General features: G+C 40.4%; 1 protein-coding gene across 17 annotated transcripts in view; it reads right to left on the bottom strand.

The window, feature by feature from the left end:
- Nucleotides 1-23,096, bottom strand: part of LOC108427443 (adhesion G protein-coupled receptor L3-like) — a 444,945-nt gene that overhangs the window by 87,952 nt on the left and 333,897 nt on the right. For all 17 annotated transcript variants that reach the window (XM_037533074.1, XM_017697583.2, XM_017697582.2 and 14 more), the window contains one exon: nucleotides 4,359-4,542. In XM_037533074.1, coding sequence (XP_037388971.1) covers nucleotides 4,359-4,542 — 184 coding nt within the window. The remainder of the gene's footprint in view (nucleotides 1-4,358; nucleotides 4,543-23,096) is intronic.

Below are 23,096 nucleotides of genomic sequence, written 5' to 3'. Positions count from 1 at the left end.
ATCAGAGTAAGAGTTCACATGCTCGGAGAAATCTGAGCTAAATTCCAGCCTCTTTATCAGATTTCAAAATCATAGTATGGTGTTTACATGTCCATTTGAATGATCGGATACCCGAAGAAATGTAATTATTATTGGACTACTGAGTGCATGTAAACACACTCACTGTTGGCTAGCTAGCTGGGTACAAATCTTTGGTCTTTAAGTACATTTATCAACAGTAAGCAAAACAGAAGAGTAAACATCATGCAAGGCTATCCAATCAGTAAAAGCCCATTTACATGGAACACACATACTATATGAACAAATGTTCGATTGCAATTCCTCAGACCTGACAGCTGGCTACACACACTTGATTACATAACTCTGCAACAAAACGACTTTAGACTTAACAGCATAAACAACAGAAAATAATCTAGGCTACTAGGGGTCTAGTGACACTGAAACTGAGTCAAAACGTCATGAAATACCTGAAGAGGTTTTCCAAAATGGTCTGTATTTCCACCAGAGCTTTGCTTTGTTTGCCATTGAGACCAACCAACTAGTGATCTAGACCACACGGTAGATCAGAACTGCACAGGCTGTACTTTACATGGATTTACACGGCTCTGAATGTCTTTGGTGACCATCCTTTACTACAGACTTCACGAAAGAGGACTGCACTAGGGTCTATGAACTTCACTTTGAATTAGAAAAGCACTGGTTACCATTTTGGACTAGAATAACACTGGGCCTTACTTTGCTATAGACTCTATTTTGAATATCAGCATTAGGGCCTTACTCTACTATGCACTACACTGGGGTACTGCTTCACTATGAGATCCATTGTGACTCCAGTGGGGGACACAGGGGACACGTAGGCCAAACAAACCCTATCACACGGCAAACTAAGCGTATCAAACAGGAGCTGGAGGTGTGCTAAACGTGTCAAACCTGCCTGATTAATCTCAGGGCAGCATGAAGGGTATAAAACCAGCACCATAAAGGAGCTTGTCGGGAGGGACTCCTTCTGCCGCTCTCTGGCCGCCCCTGGATCCCTTAATATCAGGATAAATTGGATGCCAGACACAATAAATTCCATTTTATTAATTCCCAAAATGCTAGCTTCTCCAGCGTGGAGCTCGAGACCTACATTTCAGAGTTGCCATGGCAGCCGGTTCTCCTTTAATCCTTGCATTTCGAAAGGAAGGAGATACACCGTATCAGTGAATCCGTTTTTCAAACAACATGCACGCATATACAAACAGCACACATATAAACAACCCTTCTTAGCATCGCCACGCGTCGTATAATCTCCAACCTCACACCAACACAAGCACTCACGTGCACATGCATAAACCAGCAGCATCTTGATCCCCCCCCAGTGCTGACTTCCCACAGTCTGATATACACAAACATATGTGCGGCCTTAAAACGTCTTCCCTTCAGAAAGAACAGAAAAGGCCTCAGTGTAAAGGACAATGAATAACTGCTTGCTGCATGCAAATTCTGACCTCCATACAGGGACTAAAAACCCGCTGATTATCTGCCCGCTACACCGTAATTTCCAGCAGTGAAGTTCAGACATGGGTCACTTTGAGGCCTGATGACTAAACCACACCATACAACATTCACCTCCAACACACCTCCATACAACATTCATTTTCACATCTTATAAGACAGCAACTTTATATAAGACAAATCATTCCTCGTTCTTGTATGTTAATGTATTGAGATTTTATGTCAAGTAATTCTTGGAGCATTTCTACTGGTTCATTCCTCATGAAATGCTCACACCAGGAATCAGATATTGGAAAACTCTATGTTTACATGAGTCAATCAGTAATCAGATTTCTGATTTGCAACCGGCCAATAAACTCACAGAAGACATGGCGTAAATGTAAAGTAAAATTCAAACTTAATGTGTGGCTTTTTTTTTTATTATTCAAGAAAATGAGGAATGTTTAAATCCTTCATTTCATCAATAATGTGTTTGGTTTCAGTGTCACTCCAAAAGTATTTTGCTGCCTACCCGCGGCAACGCTGGTTGCTTATTTATGGTACAGGAGTCTGCTCTGCACACGCGCAGACTTAGAAATATGAAAGAAATCAGAGTAAGAGCTAACAGACTGAGAAATCTGATTAGTGAGCTAAAATCCAGCTCGCTTTATCAGATTTCTTGTTCGGATTTCTAGATCCGAGTGGTGTTCATATGACCATTTGAATAATCAAATAACTGCAGAAATCCAATTATGACCAGATTACTGAGTGCATGTAAACACACACTCACTATTTTCAATATTTTAAAAACAATTTGTGTGCAGATTTATGTATAGAATGACTCTAATATGATCCTATCTATCTGTAATAGGGGACAAACAAAATAAAGCTGAAAGGTCCACCAGAGAGCTCGTCCATTCCCTCGTCCGCAGCGCAAGAGAGTGAACTGCTCTTTAAAACTAGCTTATATTGTTACTTACTTACTCTAACTGCATTGTATTTTTAAGTAATATAAGTTATTCTACCGGATGAAAAGACATGTACTTTGTCATCTGTGACCAAATATTTTAAAGATACTTTAACGTTTTTAAGACTTTTTTTCTTCTAAAAAGATTTTCCACACATTTATTTGTTTATTTATTTACTTAATATGGCCATCCCATTTTAATATGCTCTTCAGATTATAAATCGGCGTGTGTTCAAATCAGTTTACATTGTTCAAATTATATTAAATGCCTTTTTTATGAGCTGCCTAGACGAAGCATGAATGGTTGATTATTTAAAGACAACTTGTCGTCCTTCACTTATGGTAACTTGTTTATCCAGTCCTTTGAACGTCTGGACCTTTCCAAGTTTTATTTGCTGTATAACGGCTCTATAATTTCATATAAGTAGTACAAAGCTGTTAAACAAAATTCAGAAAAAAATTCCATAATAACTGAGAAAGCTCACTGAATGAAATTCTTAACAAATTTACCTTGTATTTCAAAACAGGTGCTTTTTGTAAAACTCAAGACCATTTAGAAAATGAACTTTTTAAGTTTTTAAAGTTGCTTTGAGCCGCATGTAACCTGCTGTGCACAGCATTGTGTGAAACCAAGCGCACAGTCTTGCCCAAGTCAATGAATGTGTTTATCGCTGCTATCAGAACTAAACCACTTTGAATTTTTTACAAGTAAATCTGGACCGTTTGGTTTGGTCCATTCGTCACGAAACTTAAACAACATGTAAGGGGCCACAGGCATTTTCAAATTATATCAGAAACTGACAAATGGAGATACAAGGTTTTGTTCTGACAGCAGCAATTTGCATATTTATGTGGCAAGTGATTCTGGATCGCTGAATGGCCCACGCAGCAGCTGCACCCTGGCAAGCTGTGCTAATGGAGTGAATTAGACAGAGGAATAGCCACTCCAGACGTGTTATCTGTGCCTATCAGAGCAGCCTAAGCCAGGGGATGGGGCCGAGCGAGCTGATAAAGCCGCTCATTCCAAATCCACAGTAAAGCAGTGGGGATCGATGTGGCCCGTGGCCTGAAAACACCCCGGGTCAAATAAACCAATGCCTGATAAAGAGCTGGACCAGGGCCTACAGAAAAATCTCACTGAGCCCATAAGTACAGGCATACAAGTGTGGCAAAAAATGAAGAGTTTACTCTGTTTATTACTGTGATGAAATCGATAGCATTTCAGCAGCTACAAAAGCAAGAATCTCTCAAAACAGGACACGTTAACCTTCTCTATGTGTGCAATTCAAAACCGCTAGAAAAATAACAAATAATGTTGTTTATTCTCAGTTGTGTAGGTGGGGAGACGAAAGCTCTGTAGACACTATTTGGATTTAAACATGAACAACTTTATTTGAAATGAATAAGATAGTGTTAAAACCCTGTGAGAATCCTGAAGGCCGAATGTGGGATCTCTCTTTGTAAAAGCTACCTCTGCTTTATATATGGTGAACGGCCGCAGAAACACACACACATCCATACATTCCCATTCCCAAAAGTTTACATACTGCTCTCATACCATTGGAATGCTATTCTATACATTAGCTCCCTCTCTTGAAGGAGGGGGCGCGAGAGGCCCTCAACAGAACACGCACACATTAACAGAGAGCCTAACAGCAGATATTAAAAATATAAAGAAAAACATGAATATAACAATATAACAAATACAAGATGAGTGTAAATACATCTCAGTAACCTCCTGAAAGGAGCTTCTCAAATTCTCTGCATTATTAAATGGTTAAGATCTAAACACAGTTATCCAGGATGGTGGTTGTTCTGGTGGTGGCTGGACCCCCTCACTTGGAAACTGGTTTCAAATTACTGAAAACATTGATCTCAAACTCTTGGCTGGTTGAGATGAAGCCAAAGTACTTACGAATGTTGTTGGTGTTCTCCTGGACCACGTCCGTCTTCAGCAGGTTATCGGCTAGCACAAAGGCGCCCTGCTCCACCGTGTCCAGCAGCATGGTGGCTGCGCGGAGCTGCTGGCTGGCCGACAGCTCTCTCCAGGCCGACTGCGCCTGAGGCTGCAGTAAGTTATTCACCGTCTCCACCATCGCCTGAGGGACAAAAACAATGTTGAACACAGGCCTAACCCTAACGGTAAACAAGCATCGCAGTTAGCAACAGGCTTAAACTTTTAATGAGCTGCAGGCAGGGCTTAGCGTTTAGCTAATACTGCTAGCATGCGTTAGCTGCTGGACTGCTGGTATTTAGTCAATGTCATTTGCTGTTTTCACTACGGCCTGAGGCCATGCTGCTGTTAGCTATAGCTGCTAGCAAGCCGTTAAACTGCAGGTTCATGGTGTGGTTATGCTAGGCTAAAGTTTCACTTAGCAGAAGACCTTGTAGGCATGGACAGTGCTATGGAGAATACCCTGTAATGGTCTTATAACAAGAAATAGTGATTTTTAAAGAGTTGAAAATTAGTTTTCCTAAAAAAAAACCCATATATTTGATTAGGATTAATCTAACAAAAACACCAGTGTTCATTTGTTCCTTTCACTTAATTTTTTTGTGATGTCAAAAAACTGCATTTATACTTTGTTTGCCTATTCAGTCTACAGCAGCTTAGTCCCACTCATACAGAAGTTATAAAGAGTGTTTCAGACCAGACTGCTTTTTAAATGAGTCATAATATCAAGCAGCCAATCAGAACTGATCTTATTTACATATATCAGCCTTAAAGGGACAGTAACAAACGCAGACTGTTTAATTCAACGAGATAAAGTTTGGAAAATGGCTATGTAAAAATGAATTATGACTGGTTGTGGTACATAAACCAACACAAATACTATAAGTGGACCTCAGGAAAAAAAAAAAAACGAAACAAGACAAATGCAGGATATGAGACCTCTAAAGAGATGGTGTGTCACTCCAAAGAGACGTTTTCCAAAAAAACCAGTCATCACATTCAGCTCCATCCTTAATTCAGCTTTACCCCATGGACCTAAATCTGCATATTCAAATGAGGGGCCGGTGGCTGAACAATGTAGCTTGTTGTTTGACACAGAAGTACCTGCTCTCAGCAGATTGTTTCATTGCCTATTAATAATGTTTAACCTCTATTACTCAGACCTGCTCAGCACCTAACGCCTCCAATAAGATGCACAGCACAGAGGAATCCACCCAATCCAGCCCAATTAAAGATTTAAAAAGCCACTGGCAAAATGTGTGAGGAGAATACTAATGGGAAAATCCGCTCATCTACTTATACACATACATACATATACACACACACACACACATATATATATATATATATATATATATATATATATATATATATATATATATATATATATATATACACACACACACACACACACACCCACACGGTGGTTCCTTTCCATTTATGGATGACAGAGCGGGGTTGATAAATTGTGCAACTACAGTAATTGTACACCTATATAGTGGATCCTTATGCTAAGATGGCTAATGAGTATAGGTACAATGTACGTATATATACACTGCTCAAAAGAATAAAGGGAACACTCAAATAACACATCCTAGATCTGAATTAATGAAATATTCTCAGTGAATACTGAGAATTACAAATTACTGTTCTGTAGAAAGTTGAATGTGCTGACAACAAAATCACACAAAAATCATCAATGGAAATCAAATTTATTAACCAATGGAGGTCTGGATTTGGAGTCACACACAAAATTAAAGTGTAAAAACACACTACAGGCTGATCCAACTTTGATGTCCATCCATCCATCCATCCATCCATTTTCTAATCCGCTTCTAAACCCCCCCCCCAACTTTGATGTAATGTCCTTAAAACAAGTCAAAATGAGGCTCAGTATTGTGTGTGGCCTCCACGTGCCTGTATGACCTCCCTACAACACCTGGTTGTCTGTGGTGTAACGTGGTGGTGTTGGTGGATGGAGCGAAACATGATGTCCCAGATGTGCTCAATCGGATTCAGGTCTGGGGAACGGGCGGGCCAGTCCATAGCTTCAATACCTTCATCTTGCAGGATCTGCTGACACACTCCAGCCACATGAGGTCTAGCATTGTCCTGCATTAGGAGGAACCCAGGGCCAACCGCACCAGCATATGGTCTCACAAGGGGTCTGAGGATCTAATCTCGGTACCTAATGGCAGTCAGGCTACCTCTGGCGAGCACATGGAGGGCTGTGCGGCCCTCCAAAGAAATGCCACCCCACACCATTACTGACCCACTGCCAAACCAGTCATGCTGAAGGATGTTGCAGGCAGCAGATCGCTCTCCATGGCATCTCCAGACTCGGTCACGTCTGTCACATGTGCTCAGTGTGAACCTGCTTTCATCTGTGAAGAGCACAGGGCGCCAGTGGTGAATTTGCCAATCCTGGTGTTCTCTGGCAAATGCCAAGCGTCCTGCATGGTGTTGGGCTGCGAGCACAACCCCCATCTGTGGACATCGGGCCCTCATACCATCCTCATGGAGTCGGTTTCTAACCGTTTGTGCAGACACATGCACATTTGTGGCCTGCTGGAGGTCATTTTGCAGGGCTCTGGCAGTGCTCCTCCTGTTCCTCCTTGCACAAAGGCGGAGGTAGCAGTCCTGCTGCTGGGTTGTTGCCCTCCTACAGCCTCCTCCACATCTCCTGGTGTACTGGCCTGTCTCCTGGTAACGCCTCCAGCCTCTGGACACTACGCTGACAGACACAGCAAACCTTCTTGCCACAGCTCACATTGATGTGCCATCCTGGATGAGCTGCACTACCTGAGCCACTTGTATGGGTTGTAGAGTCTGTCTCATGCTACCACGAGTGTGAAAGCACCAACATTCAAAAGTGACCAAAACATCAGCCAGAAAGCAGAAAGGTACTGAGAAGTGGTCTGTGGTCCCCACCTGCAGAACCACTCCTTTATTAAGTGTGTCTTGCTAATTGCCAATAATTTCCACCTGTTGTTTATTCCATTTGCACAACAGCTGTGAAATTGATTGTCAATCAGTGTTGCTGTCCTAAGTGGACAGTTTGATTTCACAGAAGTTTGATATATATACACACACACATATATATATATATATATATATACACACACACACACACACACACACACATACCCTAGCCATTTGAGGGGGTATATACATCCAAACTTCCTCATCTAAGCTCAATATTCACTGCAGTATCATCCAATATCGGGTTTATCTAAGTGCTTCATTATACTAAATCAAGCGCTCTGGACCAACCTGTGTTCTTCTAACAGGCTCATGCAGCAGAACTACTTATTTGAAAACAAGAAATTCTTGTTATATTTTACTGCATTTAGGTTTATTTGTAGCTATTTCCATGCTATTAGGTGTTCATACAGGCAGAAACACATTTAACGCTACGATAAATAACTTTAAACTTTGCTTTAGTGCCTTTTTACAGCGTGCTGTAGATACATACATACATACATACATACATACATACATATGCATGTGTGGGAAATGGGTGCAAAATCTAGGGAAATGTCTGTTTGTCAGAAAATCTGTGTGCAAGAAAATCACACCAACCACTGAGGCTGTGAGAAAAGGAAAGATGTTTTTAAAGAAAAGGAAGGAAAGCTTTAGAAAACTGACAGCTCTCACTGGGATCTTTAAGGCAACTTTCAAGAGACATTCCTAATTTTTACCCACTTCAAAGGAGGTTTCAGGAACTCCACAGTCGGGACTAAAGTTTATGGCTGTTGGATTTTCAAAGTGGGGGGAAAGCTGCACTTGATCCTAAATGCGAGTCATCGGGCATTTGAGAGCACATCATCAGGCGTTTGTGAGAGGAAAAGGGGGCCGCTTTAATGCTGGACTCTGCCGGAGCGGCGCGCGAAGCCCCCTGGCTAAGCTGCGTTTTTGATCAATGGGCTATGAAAGGGAATATGAGTTTGTTCAACAGTAGGGGAGAGACACCTCAGGCAAATAAGGAAAAAAAATGTGCTGTCCATCTGTCTGTCTGCCTGTCTCTCTGTCTCTCTGCCTACAAACTGATCAAGCTATAATGTGTGAACTGAGCCTCTTCAGAGCTGGAGGGAGATGGGAAAATGGCCTCTGCTGATGAGGAGAGGGGAATTGTGGGTATATGGCTGCAGAGGATGCTCCAGGGAGAGATATATGCTTTATGCAGTCTGGAAATTCATTTTAGATTCTAATGAAGTACATGCTGCCTGATTACACTCAGCTTGAATGTCAGTTTAAACCGTTAAATTAACGGCGTTGTATTACTGTACGGTGAAAGACTTGTATCTTAAAACATCTCTTTAAAGAGATAATTACCCCTAAGGAGCCTAGATTTATAGAAATTTTGCTATAGATTCAATTTACCTTGCATAAATATGTTGTCAATGTGAATACAGTAGTAATGATTTAATAACACATTAATAATGCATCAATAATACTTCAATACAATAAATTATGATTTAATGTCGTTAATGCATTTTCCTATTTCCATTTATAGTACTGCATACTAGCTCTAGTGTGCTGTATGTTGCTATGACAACATCCACGATTGTAGCCCTCTCATTCAAATACAGCTTTTAAATGGATTTTAAAGGAGAACTTTGTGCACCTTCAGTAGACTATGCTATAATGTCATTATATTCTTTTAAACTAAAATATATTCTGATGAAGCCTATGTTGTCCACTTATAAGAAGACAATGTTAATCTTATTCATTTGACAATATATATTATATATATATATATATATATATATATATATATATACACACACACACATATACACATGTAATTACACAATTTACTACACAGTTGTGTAATAAATTCCTAGTTTTGATCACTGATGCCATAATAACACCCCAACAGTCTCAACAACACTACTAAAAGCAGCAATTTGATTATTCCCACTAGCACCATGTTTAGCCTGGTATTGCTTTCTCGGTTGTAAGCTGTCCCCTGTCAGCCCCCAGAGACCCTCGAGATTCTAAGCTCTTTTACCTAGGCTGCTGTGGGATTGCTGTGTGGTTTAGGCTGGCCTGAGGAGGGCTGTGCTGCTATAAGGGATTACACGCCTGATCCTGCATGTCCCACCGCCAACACAAGCAGATTACAGCCTGAAAATCAGCCCAGTGCCGAGGTACTTCAGCAGTGGCCACGATTGACCGCTAGCAGCTCAGCGGTCAGGCGACTTGACTGCGGCTGAAGATGTCCTGGGTTCAATAATAGCTAATAGCTACTGCCATCATGCCCTTGAGCAGAGCGCTTAAAGTGATAGCTTGGTGAAAAATCTGATTCTAATTTTCTCCCTGAAACCACACATAGTCCATCAGCAAAGACATGTTTTGCTTCTTTAGTTTTACTCTGGAGTTACAGGGTTAATGTACACTATATGGCCACAAGTATGTAGACAAAGTTCTTAATAGTTGAGTTCAGGTGTTTCAGTCGCACCCATACAACAGGTACATCAATCAAGCACATAGCCATGCAGTCATAATAGACAAACATTGGCAGCAAAAAGGGCAGTACTGAAAAGTTTGGTGACTTTAAACGTGGCAAATAGGATGCCACCATTACTATGAGCATCACAGGAATTTCTACCCTACTAGATCTGCCCTGGACAACTTTAAGTATTATTATTATAAAATGGGAGCATCTATGAGTAACAACAGAAGCAGTAGAGCACATAAACTCAAGGGCTCTGTCGTATCACTCACTACAGACTTGCATACTGTCTCTGGAAACAACATCAGCACCAGAACTATGTGTTGGGAGCTTCATCAAATGGTTTTCCATTGCCAAGCAGCTGCACACAAACCTAAGATCACTATGTGCAATGCCAAGTGTTGGCTGGTGGTGTCGCGCATGCCGCCAAAGGACTGGGGAGTTATGAATCACCCAGGATAATAGTCTGGGGCTGTTTTTCAGGGTTTGGGCTCAGCTGCTTAGTTCTAGTGAAGGATGGTAATATTATAGCATACTCAACATATTAGAAAACTATATGCGTCCAACTTTGGGGCAACAGTTTGAGGAAGACCCTATGGAGTAAGAGTTGAAAGCGTGAAGGAGCTTCAGTAGGTTGCACAGAGCCTTGACCTCGACCCTACTGGATATGTTTGGGATGAACTGAAACATCAATTGTGAGCAAGACCCTCTCCTACAACATCGGTGTCTGACCTCACAAAATGCTCCTTTGAGTGAATAGGCACAAATTCCCACAGACACCCTCCAAAATCTTGTGGAAAGCCTAGAGGTGTGGAGGGTGTTATAGCAGCAATATTAATGCCCTTTATTCTGAAAACGGATGTCCAGTAAGCTCATGTAGGTGTGATGGTCAAGTGTCCACATATTTTTGGCCATATAGTGTAGCCAACAAACAATTTAAGCTAATATCATTAATTAACAATACAAATGTACAAATCATTACAACTAACTGGCTATTATTACTACTTCATCAAGCAGTTAACAGGCTGAATTAAGCATTTGCTAGAGCAATATTACTTGTGTAGTTAATTCCTCATCCTAATTTGTCATCTTCATGGATTTTCCTGGTATTCCTGTTTATTTTGGCTTTGCTAGCATTGAGTAAACATGGAATTGCACATCATTTACACATGAATACCGCAACTGCTCAATACAAATGTGCTGCTTATTATTGGGAAAAACTCTCCTGATTTTATTCATGTGTAAAATAATGTTTACAGTCTTTTATCTAGCATTGTTCATTATTGTGCTGCCTATTTTCTCTCTTAACTTAGATATGCTCGCATTGCACCTCCTGCAAAATCATCCATGTTGTGAAATACAAGTGCTTAGAATGATCTGAATATAGTGGCTGCGCATATACAGCCACCAATCAGCAATATCGGCTTTCATTGGTTTTTGTAATACTTAAAATACGACATAATGACGACACATTGGCTCAGGCTCAGCTGGTCAGAGCTCAGGTAATTTGTCAGTAATGACCACTCTCTGGCTCAGGATCAGGCCCATAGAGCTTGGCCACTGAGAGCTTAATGAGTTCAGCGGTCAGTCCGTCCACATTTAACCCCAAACTGGACACCCCTGCGACCTGCTTAACATCATAAATGATGTCGATTAAAATAACGTGGCCAATTTGTGCCAAATCAGAACGAACCCATCTGAAATCTGCTAAGCACTTCAGCCTGCTTCCTTTCATTCCATTCTGATTGTTTGTGTTCGGGCCGAGGCACAGCGGGGGGAAACATATGGCCGCCTGCTTTCGATTCTGACAGGAACCTCTTCAGCTTTTGTTGATGCCGATATAAAACTACATGTGTCAACGCGGTGGATCTGGCAAAGCCACACAAACAAAACTCAGAGAAAGGCGGCTCATCTTCCACAAAGCGCATTAGCGAATCAAAAGCAGCGCTCCGCGCCACGCTGCAAATTCGTCACGCCACGAAATTAACGGAGCAGGTTGTCAGAGCCCGAAGCGCTCGTTCTGATCAAACAGAAGAGAATGAGTTTTGTGATTCACTTCCCCTAAAGAAAGAAAAGGAGCATCACAAATATTCAAACATATTTTGCTCCTGCTGTAAATAACATTCCTGACTCATTCATATGCCACTCCTGAGCTCAAAGTCATTTGAATTGAGTACAAAGCTTCATAATATGCAAAGTCTGGCAAGCAAATGGAACAACTGAACAAAAGTAAATGATCTAAGGAGGAGAATTTGCACTGCAAATGGCCATTTCTCAAAAATCTGTGTTTGTTTTTTCTGATATTAATGAAGACACGACCTTAGTAACAGATAGAAAGGCAGACCGAATTACTCTCCAGGTAAATTGCTCTATTTGAATGAAGTGTTTCTACAGCGGATGCAAAACAGGCTAGAATGCTTCTTATAATCAGTTCCTCATGCATGCTTTTCACAAAGCATGACCTACTGGTCAATAATATGGGCTATAGGTGCCCCCTCCAACAGCCCATCTCTTCTACAGATCTCCTGATCTGTTCTAAAAGATCAGGATTGGAGCTTATTAATGCGTACTTACACTGCAACTGCACTGCGCTTTATGTCATCTAAAGTAATAAGCAAGTGATCTGACTGTAGCATTTCAAAGTTGCTGGCAGCCTTGCACATCTATTGTGCGCTGTTGAAAAATATCATAATGATATAATATCGCTTGATGCTCAGTGTTGCAGAACCTGCATTGGTATCTTGGCAAAAACACGGGATTTCAACAGACTCGACCGTTCCTGTTACTGCTAACTCAAGAGGTTAATATGCTGAGCGTCTGCTCTTCTTACTCTGTTCTCTACTTTTATTCGTTCGGTTCATTTGATCCTTTCTTTTCAGCATCCATGTCTGCTCTGTGCTCTTGCCCTCCAACACTCACCGCTGCAGCCCCGTCGGCTCCGACACACTCCAGTACATGTTAAGTGGTGTGTTGCCGTGTTGTGACCGAGTGTTATTGTTTGGGTGTTTGCGGCCATGGCGACAAATTTGGCCCCTCGGGGTTCAAGTTCAATTGCTGGCAAAGGCGCCACTAATGACCTTCAAGAAAGGAAGAGGAGAAAAGGAGTGAAGAAAACTTTTGTCTGACTTTCTTTGTATGACACACACACAGACACACAGCTGAAAGCTCTGTTGGGGCAGAGAGAGCCATGAGGGATGCATCCAAGCATCTCAGAGATTAATGGAGGAAGCGAGAGCCTCAAACAGACTGCAAAACGGAGACTGGGTGTTTATTCTGGTCTTGCTGGTCTTGGTGTCCCTCTTCATACATACTGATATCACCCAGCCTCTATCAGCCCAGGCACCTGCAACACCACAGTGCATGTAGACCACCAGAGAGAAACAGGTCTAACCTACAGAGCTAACAACAAAATTCTTGATTTAAAATACTTCCAAAACCTGAATCAGTCAAATTACTTCAGCAATGCTTATTATAGCAAAGGTTATTCCAAAGGAGCCTCTGGACACAGGTGGTAGTCGAGTGGTTGCAACATGGACACTGAGTCGGGAAAAAAGGTCTAAATTGGGATAATGCCTTTCTTAGAATGATTTGCTTTCGTGGCAGCCCTTAGTTTACTGTCCTCTTTAGTGGTTCAAGCTCAATACCACCTGTGCGTCACATGTTTTCCCAAATAAGGAGCTTCGTTTGGCCTCTGCAGCGTCTTCTGCTCATTCTTCACAATCATCTCTACGGTATCATGCTAATTAAGTGAAAATATCAAGTGAAAGGGGCGGATTGACAAGTGAGCTAAAGTTAAAAGTCTCTGACTGGTGCGGCATTAAAAATACATTAAAATCAAAACAGAGAGCTTGTGAATGCTGCCTGAGCCACTAACATGTTATTAGGCTGAAGTTTGAGGGGGAAAAAAAACATCTGCAATGAAAAACACACATCTTATTAGTTTTAGTACTTTGCATATTTATTTCATTCTGCGAAATTCCAAACTTATTACTGGGCTTTTTATTCAGTAACTATAGGGACTTGAATGCAAACTGGCTGGGCTATTGTTAGATTATAGAACTGTGTAATCAAAATTTTGGCCCTGGCCATTTAAGGGGTTAAGCAAGTTTGTTTTGTGAGTCAATCGATAAAATCATTTTTATTTGACTGTTTTCCTGTTATGACTGATGCATGTTGCATCAATGTTCCATTGGAAATTACACTGAGATAATGAATCATTATAGATTACAGATATGCTTATATGAGCACACACACACACACATATATATGTATATGTATGTATACATGTGTGTGTGTGTGTGTGTGTGAACTCTTCCTCTTTCTCTCTCTCTCCCTTGTTCTCCCTGTTTTCTATAGACGTTTCTTTTGTTGCTCCATTCTTCCTTTTTCCATTTCTGTTCTCTTTTTCTCCATGGTTCTTTTCCTTTCTTCTTCCCTATCCTTTTCTCCTACTATTTCCCCATTCCTTTCTCTATCTCTCTCTCTCTCCATCTCACCCTTGTCTCTATTCATTTCTTTCTTTCCATCCCATTTCCATCTCAGCAAATACATCTCTCTTTCTCTCTATATATCTCCCTCTCTCTCTCTCTCTCTCTCTCTCTCTCTCTCTCTCTCTCTCTCTCTCTCATTCTCCTCCCTCTCTTTCGCTCTCTTTTGTTTCCTCCATCTCCCTTCTATCTCACCCTCTCCTTCTCTCTCATTCCCCTCTCTTTTTCTTCCCTCCTTCTCTATCCCTCATCCCTCTCATTTCTAACCCCCCCTCTCTGTATATGCTAAGTGTGTGGCTGCAGGCTGCTGTATTCTTCAGTAATAACACGCTGTGTGAATGCGTTAGTCTTTCAGAGGCTGCGCTCATAATCATAAACCCCATCTATAATACAGCTACGCATGTAAAACTTTACGTCCCCATTACAGTCTCACTCAGCTGCCCGCACAAAGGGCACCTGTACTGTGTGTGTATGTACGTATGGATGTGTATGAGTGAGAGAAAGTGCAAGTTCAATTTAACAATTTAGACGAAGCCAGCGGTTTGGAAACAGCCCCGGCTAAACCCCTCTGATAATGGCCAATCTCGATTTCAACCTGGACACAGCTCAGGAAAAAGGACCATCAGTGACCGATCAAGCAGGATACAATGTGATCAAATGTCTCAGCCTGACTTATAGGAAAGTTTAGTTAGAAACATAAACGTATAGCATGATGTAAAGCACATGCAACTCACACAGAACTTGTTTGAAACTCAACCACAACAGTCACAACCATCTCAATCTTTTGACACGTTTCAGGAAACAGCCAATTAAATGCAGATCACACTAAATAGGGCTATTTCAACTGCTTACTCACTGGTAACTAGTTAGCTTAACTAACTCATGTTAACCCTCAAGATGTTTGAGCAGCTGCTTGTAATAGTGTTTGTTCTGCTTTGTTATTGTTGTTTTATATGATTTGATTTATATTTATTTGATCCAGATTTAACTAAACCAAAAGAACATTATCAGTCATAAAGCACCCAGTCTGAGCACAGAACGATGGGTTGATATCGCAGTGCGAAGGACTCGCATGGTTCCCATTAGAAAGCAAAACCATTAGGTTTTAATTCCCATGGTTCTAATGGTCTATTTTCAGAAGGAAGCTTAACGCCTTAACAGTCCAAGTTTATTTCATACACAGGCTTATAAGCCAGTAACTACAGTGACTTCAATGCAAACTAATGGAGCTATTCTTATGTTATAGAAGTGTGTAACAAAACACTGGGTGCTTTGTCAATGATTAATTAGCTTGAAGCTAGTCAGCTGTTTGAACAACTGCTTTTGGCTAATGTTTGGTCTGCTTTGTTAGCATTCTTTATATAGCTTTATAATAGGTTTTTGAATCTCACACTCCTTAAGAACAATATGACATAGTAATATAGTGTTGATTCCCTGCTATCCAATAAGAGTCCTTGGGCAAGACTCCTAACTCTACTTTGGCTTATTTTACATTATTTAATTGGTAAACATGATTTAATTGTATTTTTAATAAAAGCACCTGCCAGAGTGCGAAGTCATATAAATACTTAATTGCTGTTATTTTGTATATTTTAGACAGCATAATGTTGCTGTCAACACTGTTTTTCACAATACGGTAAACACTAGCTGCCCTGCATACTGTGTGAAGATTTTAAGGTGAATGGATCAATAGAGACGGTTCAAATTGCTAATAAAATCTTACTACTTTAACCCCCTCAAATCCCAGACTTACTACATACTGAGTCGTATGATTCAATAACTACAGAGACTTCAAGGGAAACTGACAGAGCTATTCTTAGGTTATAGAAGTGTGGTTCAGTGGGCCCTGGCCATCTAGGGGGTTAACTTCCCTCTGCAGTGAATTCACAAATTTTTAGAAAGGAGATTTTGCTCCAATAGCAATGCTGTATGAAGCCAATAAACTGGATCTGATACAACTATAATGATTCTATATACCCAGAATAATACTAGCCCATAGTCTTGCTAACTGGTGGAATAATCGAAAGTGTTGGATTTGACTCTGATGACAGAGATATTATTGAAATGATGTGTCTCACAACTTCGAACCAGCAACAAGTTGCGAAAGTTTCGTCATGTAAAGCTGGCCTCAGAGTAAACAAAGGGAAAATAAAGCCACTGTTTGTGCTCCACTGTACGCCAGCATTTATTTTGGAGAGGCCTTTTGGAGGTCCATCTCTCGTGTCCGGGTAATATAGCCTCTAATGAGGGAGAGAGTTGGAACACAACCATAATATCCTATGTTACCAAAATGGATGCTGCCAATCCAGTCCTCCAAACACACACATACACACACACAGACGGTGTTAATGAGGCATAGCTGGACACAGAGATTATGTGGCTAGAGCTCGGGGAAAGGACTCAGGGCCTTCAGCCATGCAGGTCTATCCATATGAATGTCTTACTCCATCACACACACACACACACACAATATCTCTCTCTTTCGGTGGCATAGTCGAATCTGAGTAGTGCTGTATGATGTACACTGAGAGTAGCTTACCCAAACAATGTTAACAATATTAGCCTAGCTAGCTCCTAGTAACACACATAGCTTGCTACATCTATACAGGGCTGTACATTAGCTTTTGAGCAGGTTGCACTGGTGCACTGGTGCTGTCCATCACTGCAACTCTGAGAAACAGGTAGCCTGTAACAGATTTAAATGATTGTGCTTTGTGAAATTAATTAATAACACTAATCCAGATTCCCCAAAAGGGCAAAGTATTAGCAATCAAGTAGCATTATTGTGCATTATTAAAATAGATGAAATCCACACCAGCAGGATTTTGACCTCAAATGCATCCTTTATAAGCTAAAGATTACAAATGCAGTAAACACAGCAAAGCATGCCTCAAAATCTAGAGAGGCTGTCCTACTGACTTACATTAAAATCTCAAACTGTTGCTGAATTTACATACACCATTATAGCCCTAACCTGAACAAATTATAGGCATTCTGCACATCATGAGGCCCTTTGTGTACATTTGCAAATGCAATGCAAAACACTTGCATTCGATCTTTAGTGATCGAGCGACTACAACTTTCATGAACACTAGTACCTAAACTGTGATGCAGTTTACAGGACTTGAAGAGATGACTGTTTTCATGGATAATTATTCATGATGAATAATCTATAACTTCCATAAGTGCCAAGACATGAATTGCAGCCTTTGAATTGACATCATATTCCTCTCCTTGAATAATGCTACAGCATGCAGGTTTAAAACTAGAGAAGGTCAAAGAGAAACTTCAGATGTCCACGACTTTAAGCTGGCAACACACAAAAATGTTGTTAGCAACCATGCTAATAAATACGCAAACATGGGCCTATTGGCTCATGTGTATATCACCAATATCCAACCAGAACTTTCTTAATTTCTCATGGAAACTGAATTGTGATTTGGTTTTACTTCTTAAGGGACCCACCAAACCTGCCTGCTGATGACCTATTCAGTTTTATACCAAGAAGACAAAATATCTGAAGTAATTAACTATGAAAAAGCAGTCTGTTAGATGTACTCGCCAAAGCAAATTGTCAGCTTCTAGGTGAAAAAAATCATTCAGTTAAATGACTCCTGTCTGGTCATACTCACAAACACATTGTGAAACATCCCCCACAAGACCTCTGTCACAATTAGAGCCCTGCAACTGGGATCTTTCTGGTTATTAGCTGTTCTGAGTGACAGTACTGCTGCACTGTACAGCTCTGATATAACTGACACTAAAGCGGTCTGACTTGTCTTCTGAACACACTCATACAGCCGAGCGTGTGTGCAGAGAAAGTGCTTCCATTTCCCTAATCAATTATAGTCCCAGATCCAGCCTGCTTAATCAATACCACAGTTTACACACACACACACACACATTCTCTCTGTCTCTGTATTTCTTATTCCCCTTTTCTAATTATCTCTCTCTTGGTTTGCCAACATTTTGGTCTCTATCTTACACCGTCTCTCTCCCATTCTCTCTCTCTCTCTCTCTCTCTCTCTCTCTCTCTGTATGTCTCTGTCATTCGTCTTATTCTCTTTTTCTCTCTCACACACTTTCTCTCCCTTTCTCTTGTTGATGACAGAACTCAGAGGAGAATGGCCAGACTTGTTCGAGCTGACAGTAACTCAGATAACCACTCTGTACTATTGTGGTGAGCAAAAAAGAATCTCAGAATGGACAGTGAGGTGTTATCGCTTTAAACCTTGAGGTGGATGGACTACAACAGCAGAAGTCCATGTCAGGCTCCACTTCTGTCAGCCATGAACAGAAAGCTGAGGCTACAGACTCACCAAAGCTGGACAGTTAAAGACTGTAAAAACCTAGCCTGGTCTGATGAATCTTGATTTCTACTGAGGCACACGGATGGCAGGGTCTGAATTTAGTGCCAACAGCATGAATCCATGGTCCCAGCCTGTCTTGTGTCAACAGGGCAGGCTGGTGGAGGTGGTGTAATGGTGTGGGGAATGTTTTCTTGGCACATTTTAAGTCTGTTAATACCAATCAATCATCGCTTGAATGCCACAGCCCATGTGAATCCCTTCATGACCACAATTTACAGTATTTTAATAGCTATGTCTAACATGATAATGCACCATGTCACAAAGCAAAATTTGTCTCAAACGGTGTTCTTCAGTGGCCCGCCCAGTCATCAGATCCGAATCCAACAGAGCACCACTGGGAAGTAACAGAAAAGGAGATTCACAGCATGAAAGCCCACAAATGGATCACAATCTCAATGAATTCTGGAAAGAACTTCCAACACTGTGTGGAACCCATGCCATAAAGAATTGAGGCTGTTTTGACAGCAAAGAGATGCCCAACCCAGTATTAGCAGTGTTTCTAATGAAGTGCTCAGCGAGTGTATATATCAAATATATAATTTATACAGCCTCTTACTCTCAGTCAGCTCATGGATTCCTGGTACAGTGAAGGCTTTCACTGGAGCTTTCCACTTTGCTGTTTTTATTAGTTTTCTGCTGGACGATAAGCTGAAGGTGTTGAAATTATCGCTTTAAAGGCTATTTAAATGTTATATATGAATGATAGCACTGCAGTCATGGATTCTATTACAGTAGCATACAGCACACTACAGCTGGGCTTCAGCCTGGACTACTATAATTCAAATGTATAAACTACAATTTGTTAACTACATGAATAATTTATTATGTAAATGCATCATTAACACATTGACTGTCCACATAAACATTAAAGCACTAGCACGTATTAAAGCAGAGTGTGTTTGTTTTTCACTGCAGTGTATATATATCCGCAGCGGATTTGAAATATAGATGGTGTAACGCATCAATAATTCATTCATCAGTGCTGAATCCTCACTCACACCTGGCCCTCTCTCTCTCTCTCTCCCCCTCTCTCTCCCTCTCAGTCTGGCCTGTTTGACTCCTGCTGGTTCACCCCGTTCTCCACATCATGTACTTATTGACTACAGCCAGCAGCGGCTCACACACAGACAATGCTGTACTCCTCACACTGACTCACTGAAGAGTTGACGTGTAGCTAAAAGAGCAGTGCAGGCTCAAGCTCAGGCATCCTGTGTTGCTAGTTTTTGAAATCTTACATGAAGCATCAACCACTGTTACACAATAGATTCAACTTTTAATACAATTCAAGTCTATAAAATGCTTTGTTTTGTCTTCACGACCAAAAACGTGGTTGTAAACTACATTATAGAATCTGCACTTTAAACAGAACTGGCCTAAGCAGACTCTACCCACAACTGTAAGAGATGTAAAAGATGAGATGTGTCCACATAAAGAAAAGGTTCTAGCAGAAACCCTTGAAGCAGTAAAGAACCATTGCATTATGTGAAAGTTTACATCTTTAAAAGGTTCTTTATACACCCACATCTCATACATTTCATTTACAAAAATGTGAAGATGAACATCGCGGACATGGACGATAACAAGTACGTTCTGTTTATTATGCCATCTAACGCAGTTACATTTTTGAACACCAGAGGGCACAGCTGCTTTCACCCACACCTGCACACCATACATCACGATCCCATGTGTTGACGATATTGATAGATTTCGGCTTCTAGTTACCACGCTGGAGCCCACGCACACCATTCTGCCGCATCCACACTTCGGTCAGTTTTTTGGTGGAGGTAGCACGCCCAAGTAATCTTAGGTGTACACCACGTCAGTCGCTTGCTGGGTCAAGTAAGAGGCATAACATTGGCAGCCTTCTTCCACCGCCGTGCTCGCAGCTAAACAGTGCTACAGATCACACTGCATAAACTCAGTTTGGATGTCATCAAATGATCAAATTGTAAGTCGCTCTGGATAAGAGCGTCAGCCAAATGCCGTAAATGTAAAAATGAACGGAATAGCTTGTTGCCTTGAACAACAAGCAGCCATGACACGTCAAAATGCCTGTGAAATCTATGCTCTGGATGGCCTCAACAGCAGTGATGTCGAGGATAGTGTAAAATTTCTGAAACCTCTGAAAACAGGCACCACGTGCTGTCTGACGAAAAGTACTTCACAATATCACTCGGTCACAATTTTCACTTTTCCTTCTAAATTCTTTTAATTGCAGGAGAGGACACATTCTTTCTGTCTAAATTAAATGCTAATTTTTACATTTTGTACAAGAAAAGACATCATTTGAAGTGTTAATCTTCAGAAAAAAAAGTTTTCACTTTGATATTTAATATATGCTGAAGCTACACTAGAATATTTGTTTTAGTTTTTATCCTCTGTTCCTAGTAATTTCCTTCAACTGCAGGTTTTTGGTTTAAAACCATATACCAGCCAATGCATCGTTTTGCATTCATTCCTAATTTTTGTTCATTCAAATTTTGTTTCAAATATCGCAAAGAAAATCTTGAATCATGAACTTAGTATGGTGAATCAAATCGAATCGAATCATGAGCAGAGTGCATCGTTACACCCCTAGCGTCCCATCTTTTGCATACAACTGCATATGTAGCACATCTGAGAAAGTGTCAGGCAATCTCTAGTTAGTGGTCTAGGCTACATCTTTAGATAGCTAGCCATGTCAAAGCAGTGCTGAAGCTGGTCTGTCAATCAGATATCTTTAAATCATCAAACGTGATGAAATGAATACAGAATGAATCAACTCTAAATGTACATATTTTGAGAAAAACACATTTATACATTACAGTTTCTCATTAAGTTGAACTTACTGAGTGAAATAGTGAAAGTAAAAGTCCATAAATAAACAACAGTAGCAGAAGAGGAAATGGAATCTTTCCTCCTCCATCTGTATATGAGCTAAAGCCCTTAGTTAGAATGAGTTGCCACTAATTCACATCATAAAACAGCAAAACATCTTACACAGTCTAAAATTCACTCGTTTGCTCTTTCCAATGCATTTTCACTGATATATGCAGCGTAAAGGTCCTACTGATCTGCAGTTACACTTTCACATGCTACTCAGGCCTAATGAATATATACATTATACAGATCCAAAGGGTGAATAAACAATACATTGGTAAGTGCTTTCAAACTAGTTCGATGAGGAATTATAAAACAAGTCAGCAAACATACAGAAGGAGCATTAACACACAGTCATCCCTCATAACGCACAGGCAGAGAGCTTTTCATCTGCCATGTGTTAATACACAGCCAGCCCACATGGTAACAGTTAACGGAGGACTTTTCACAACACCTTCATGCATACACATGCTTCTCCAGTCACTGCCGCTCCTCTCGCCTCCAGCGAAAGGCATCTGAACAGGGACAGAATTAATTGCTGTGCTGGCATCTTAATATGAGTCATTTTTAATCCTTAGAACCCACAGTTATCACAGGGTGCAATTTTATATGAATTATATGAGTGATTATTTCTCACTCAGAGCATTTTGAAGAGGAATATTCATTTATGATTTTAATTTGATCTAAACCTGTTTAGAAATGTACAGAATGTAAAATGAATTGAACTATATATAAACTGCTATTAATAACTATAATTACTTATATAGTTGTGTAATTACAATGTAACAAAAAAGCAAGACAATAACTCTAGATGAAGGGCTCTATTTTGATATCTAAACAGATAGAAAAGTCAGAAGTGCACAGAACTACATAGAAATGTAGAGAATGTAAACAGAATGTAAATGGGCTTAAATACATAACGGTGTATATGTAATGTAATATGTAATGACTTTTCAATTAAACAGCAAAAGGTGGGAACTAGATTAAGAGCTAGATTTTGACATTGAAAAAGTCAGAAGAGTACATTCAGACCTGTTTAGAAATTTACAGAATGTAAACTGAATGTGAATGGGATTAAATGAATAATAGTCGTTATGTCAAATACATAATCACCTTGGAATTAAACAGCAAAAGGTGAGAACTAGTCTAAGGGCTACTTTTTGATGTCTAAGAAAATCTGACATGCAAATTTATAGAATGTAAAATGAATGTAAATGTGAATAAACACATAAATATGACATTATGCAAATACGTTATTACGCTGTATTCGAACAGTTTTGATATCTAAAAAAAGCCAGAATGGCACATTCAAACATGCTTAGAAATTTACAGAATGCAAACTGTGTGTAAATGTGTTTGAATGTGTAAAATAAGAAGGTTATTCCAATGTAGTAGAACAGCAAAATGCCAACTCTAGATTAAAGGTTTTATTTTGATGTCAAAACAGATGAGAAAAGCATCACAGGTGGGTTGAGTGCAAATCCAGCATGACTGCTTTTGTCCCAACAATAATTCCAAACGTGGA

This window comes from Pygocentrus nattereri, chromosome 22, assembly GCF_015220715.1.
Source record: "Pygocentrus nattereri isolate fPygNat1 chromosome 22, fPygNat1.pri, whole genome shotgun sequence".
NCBI classification, from domain to species: Eukaryota; Metazoa; Chordata; class Actinopteri; order Characiformes; family Serrasalmidae; genus Pygocentrus; species Pygocentrus nattereri.
Note: the sequence above shows the minus strand (reverse complement) of the source record. Positions and strands in the feature narration are given on the sequence as shown.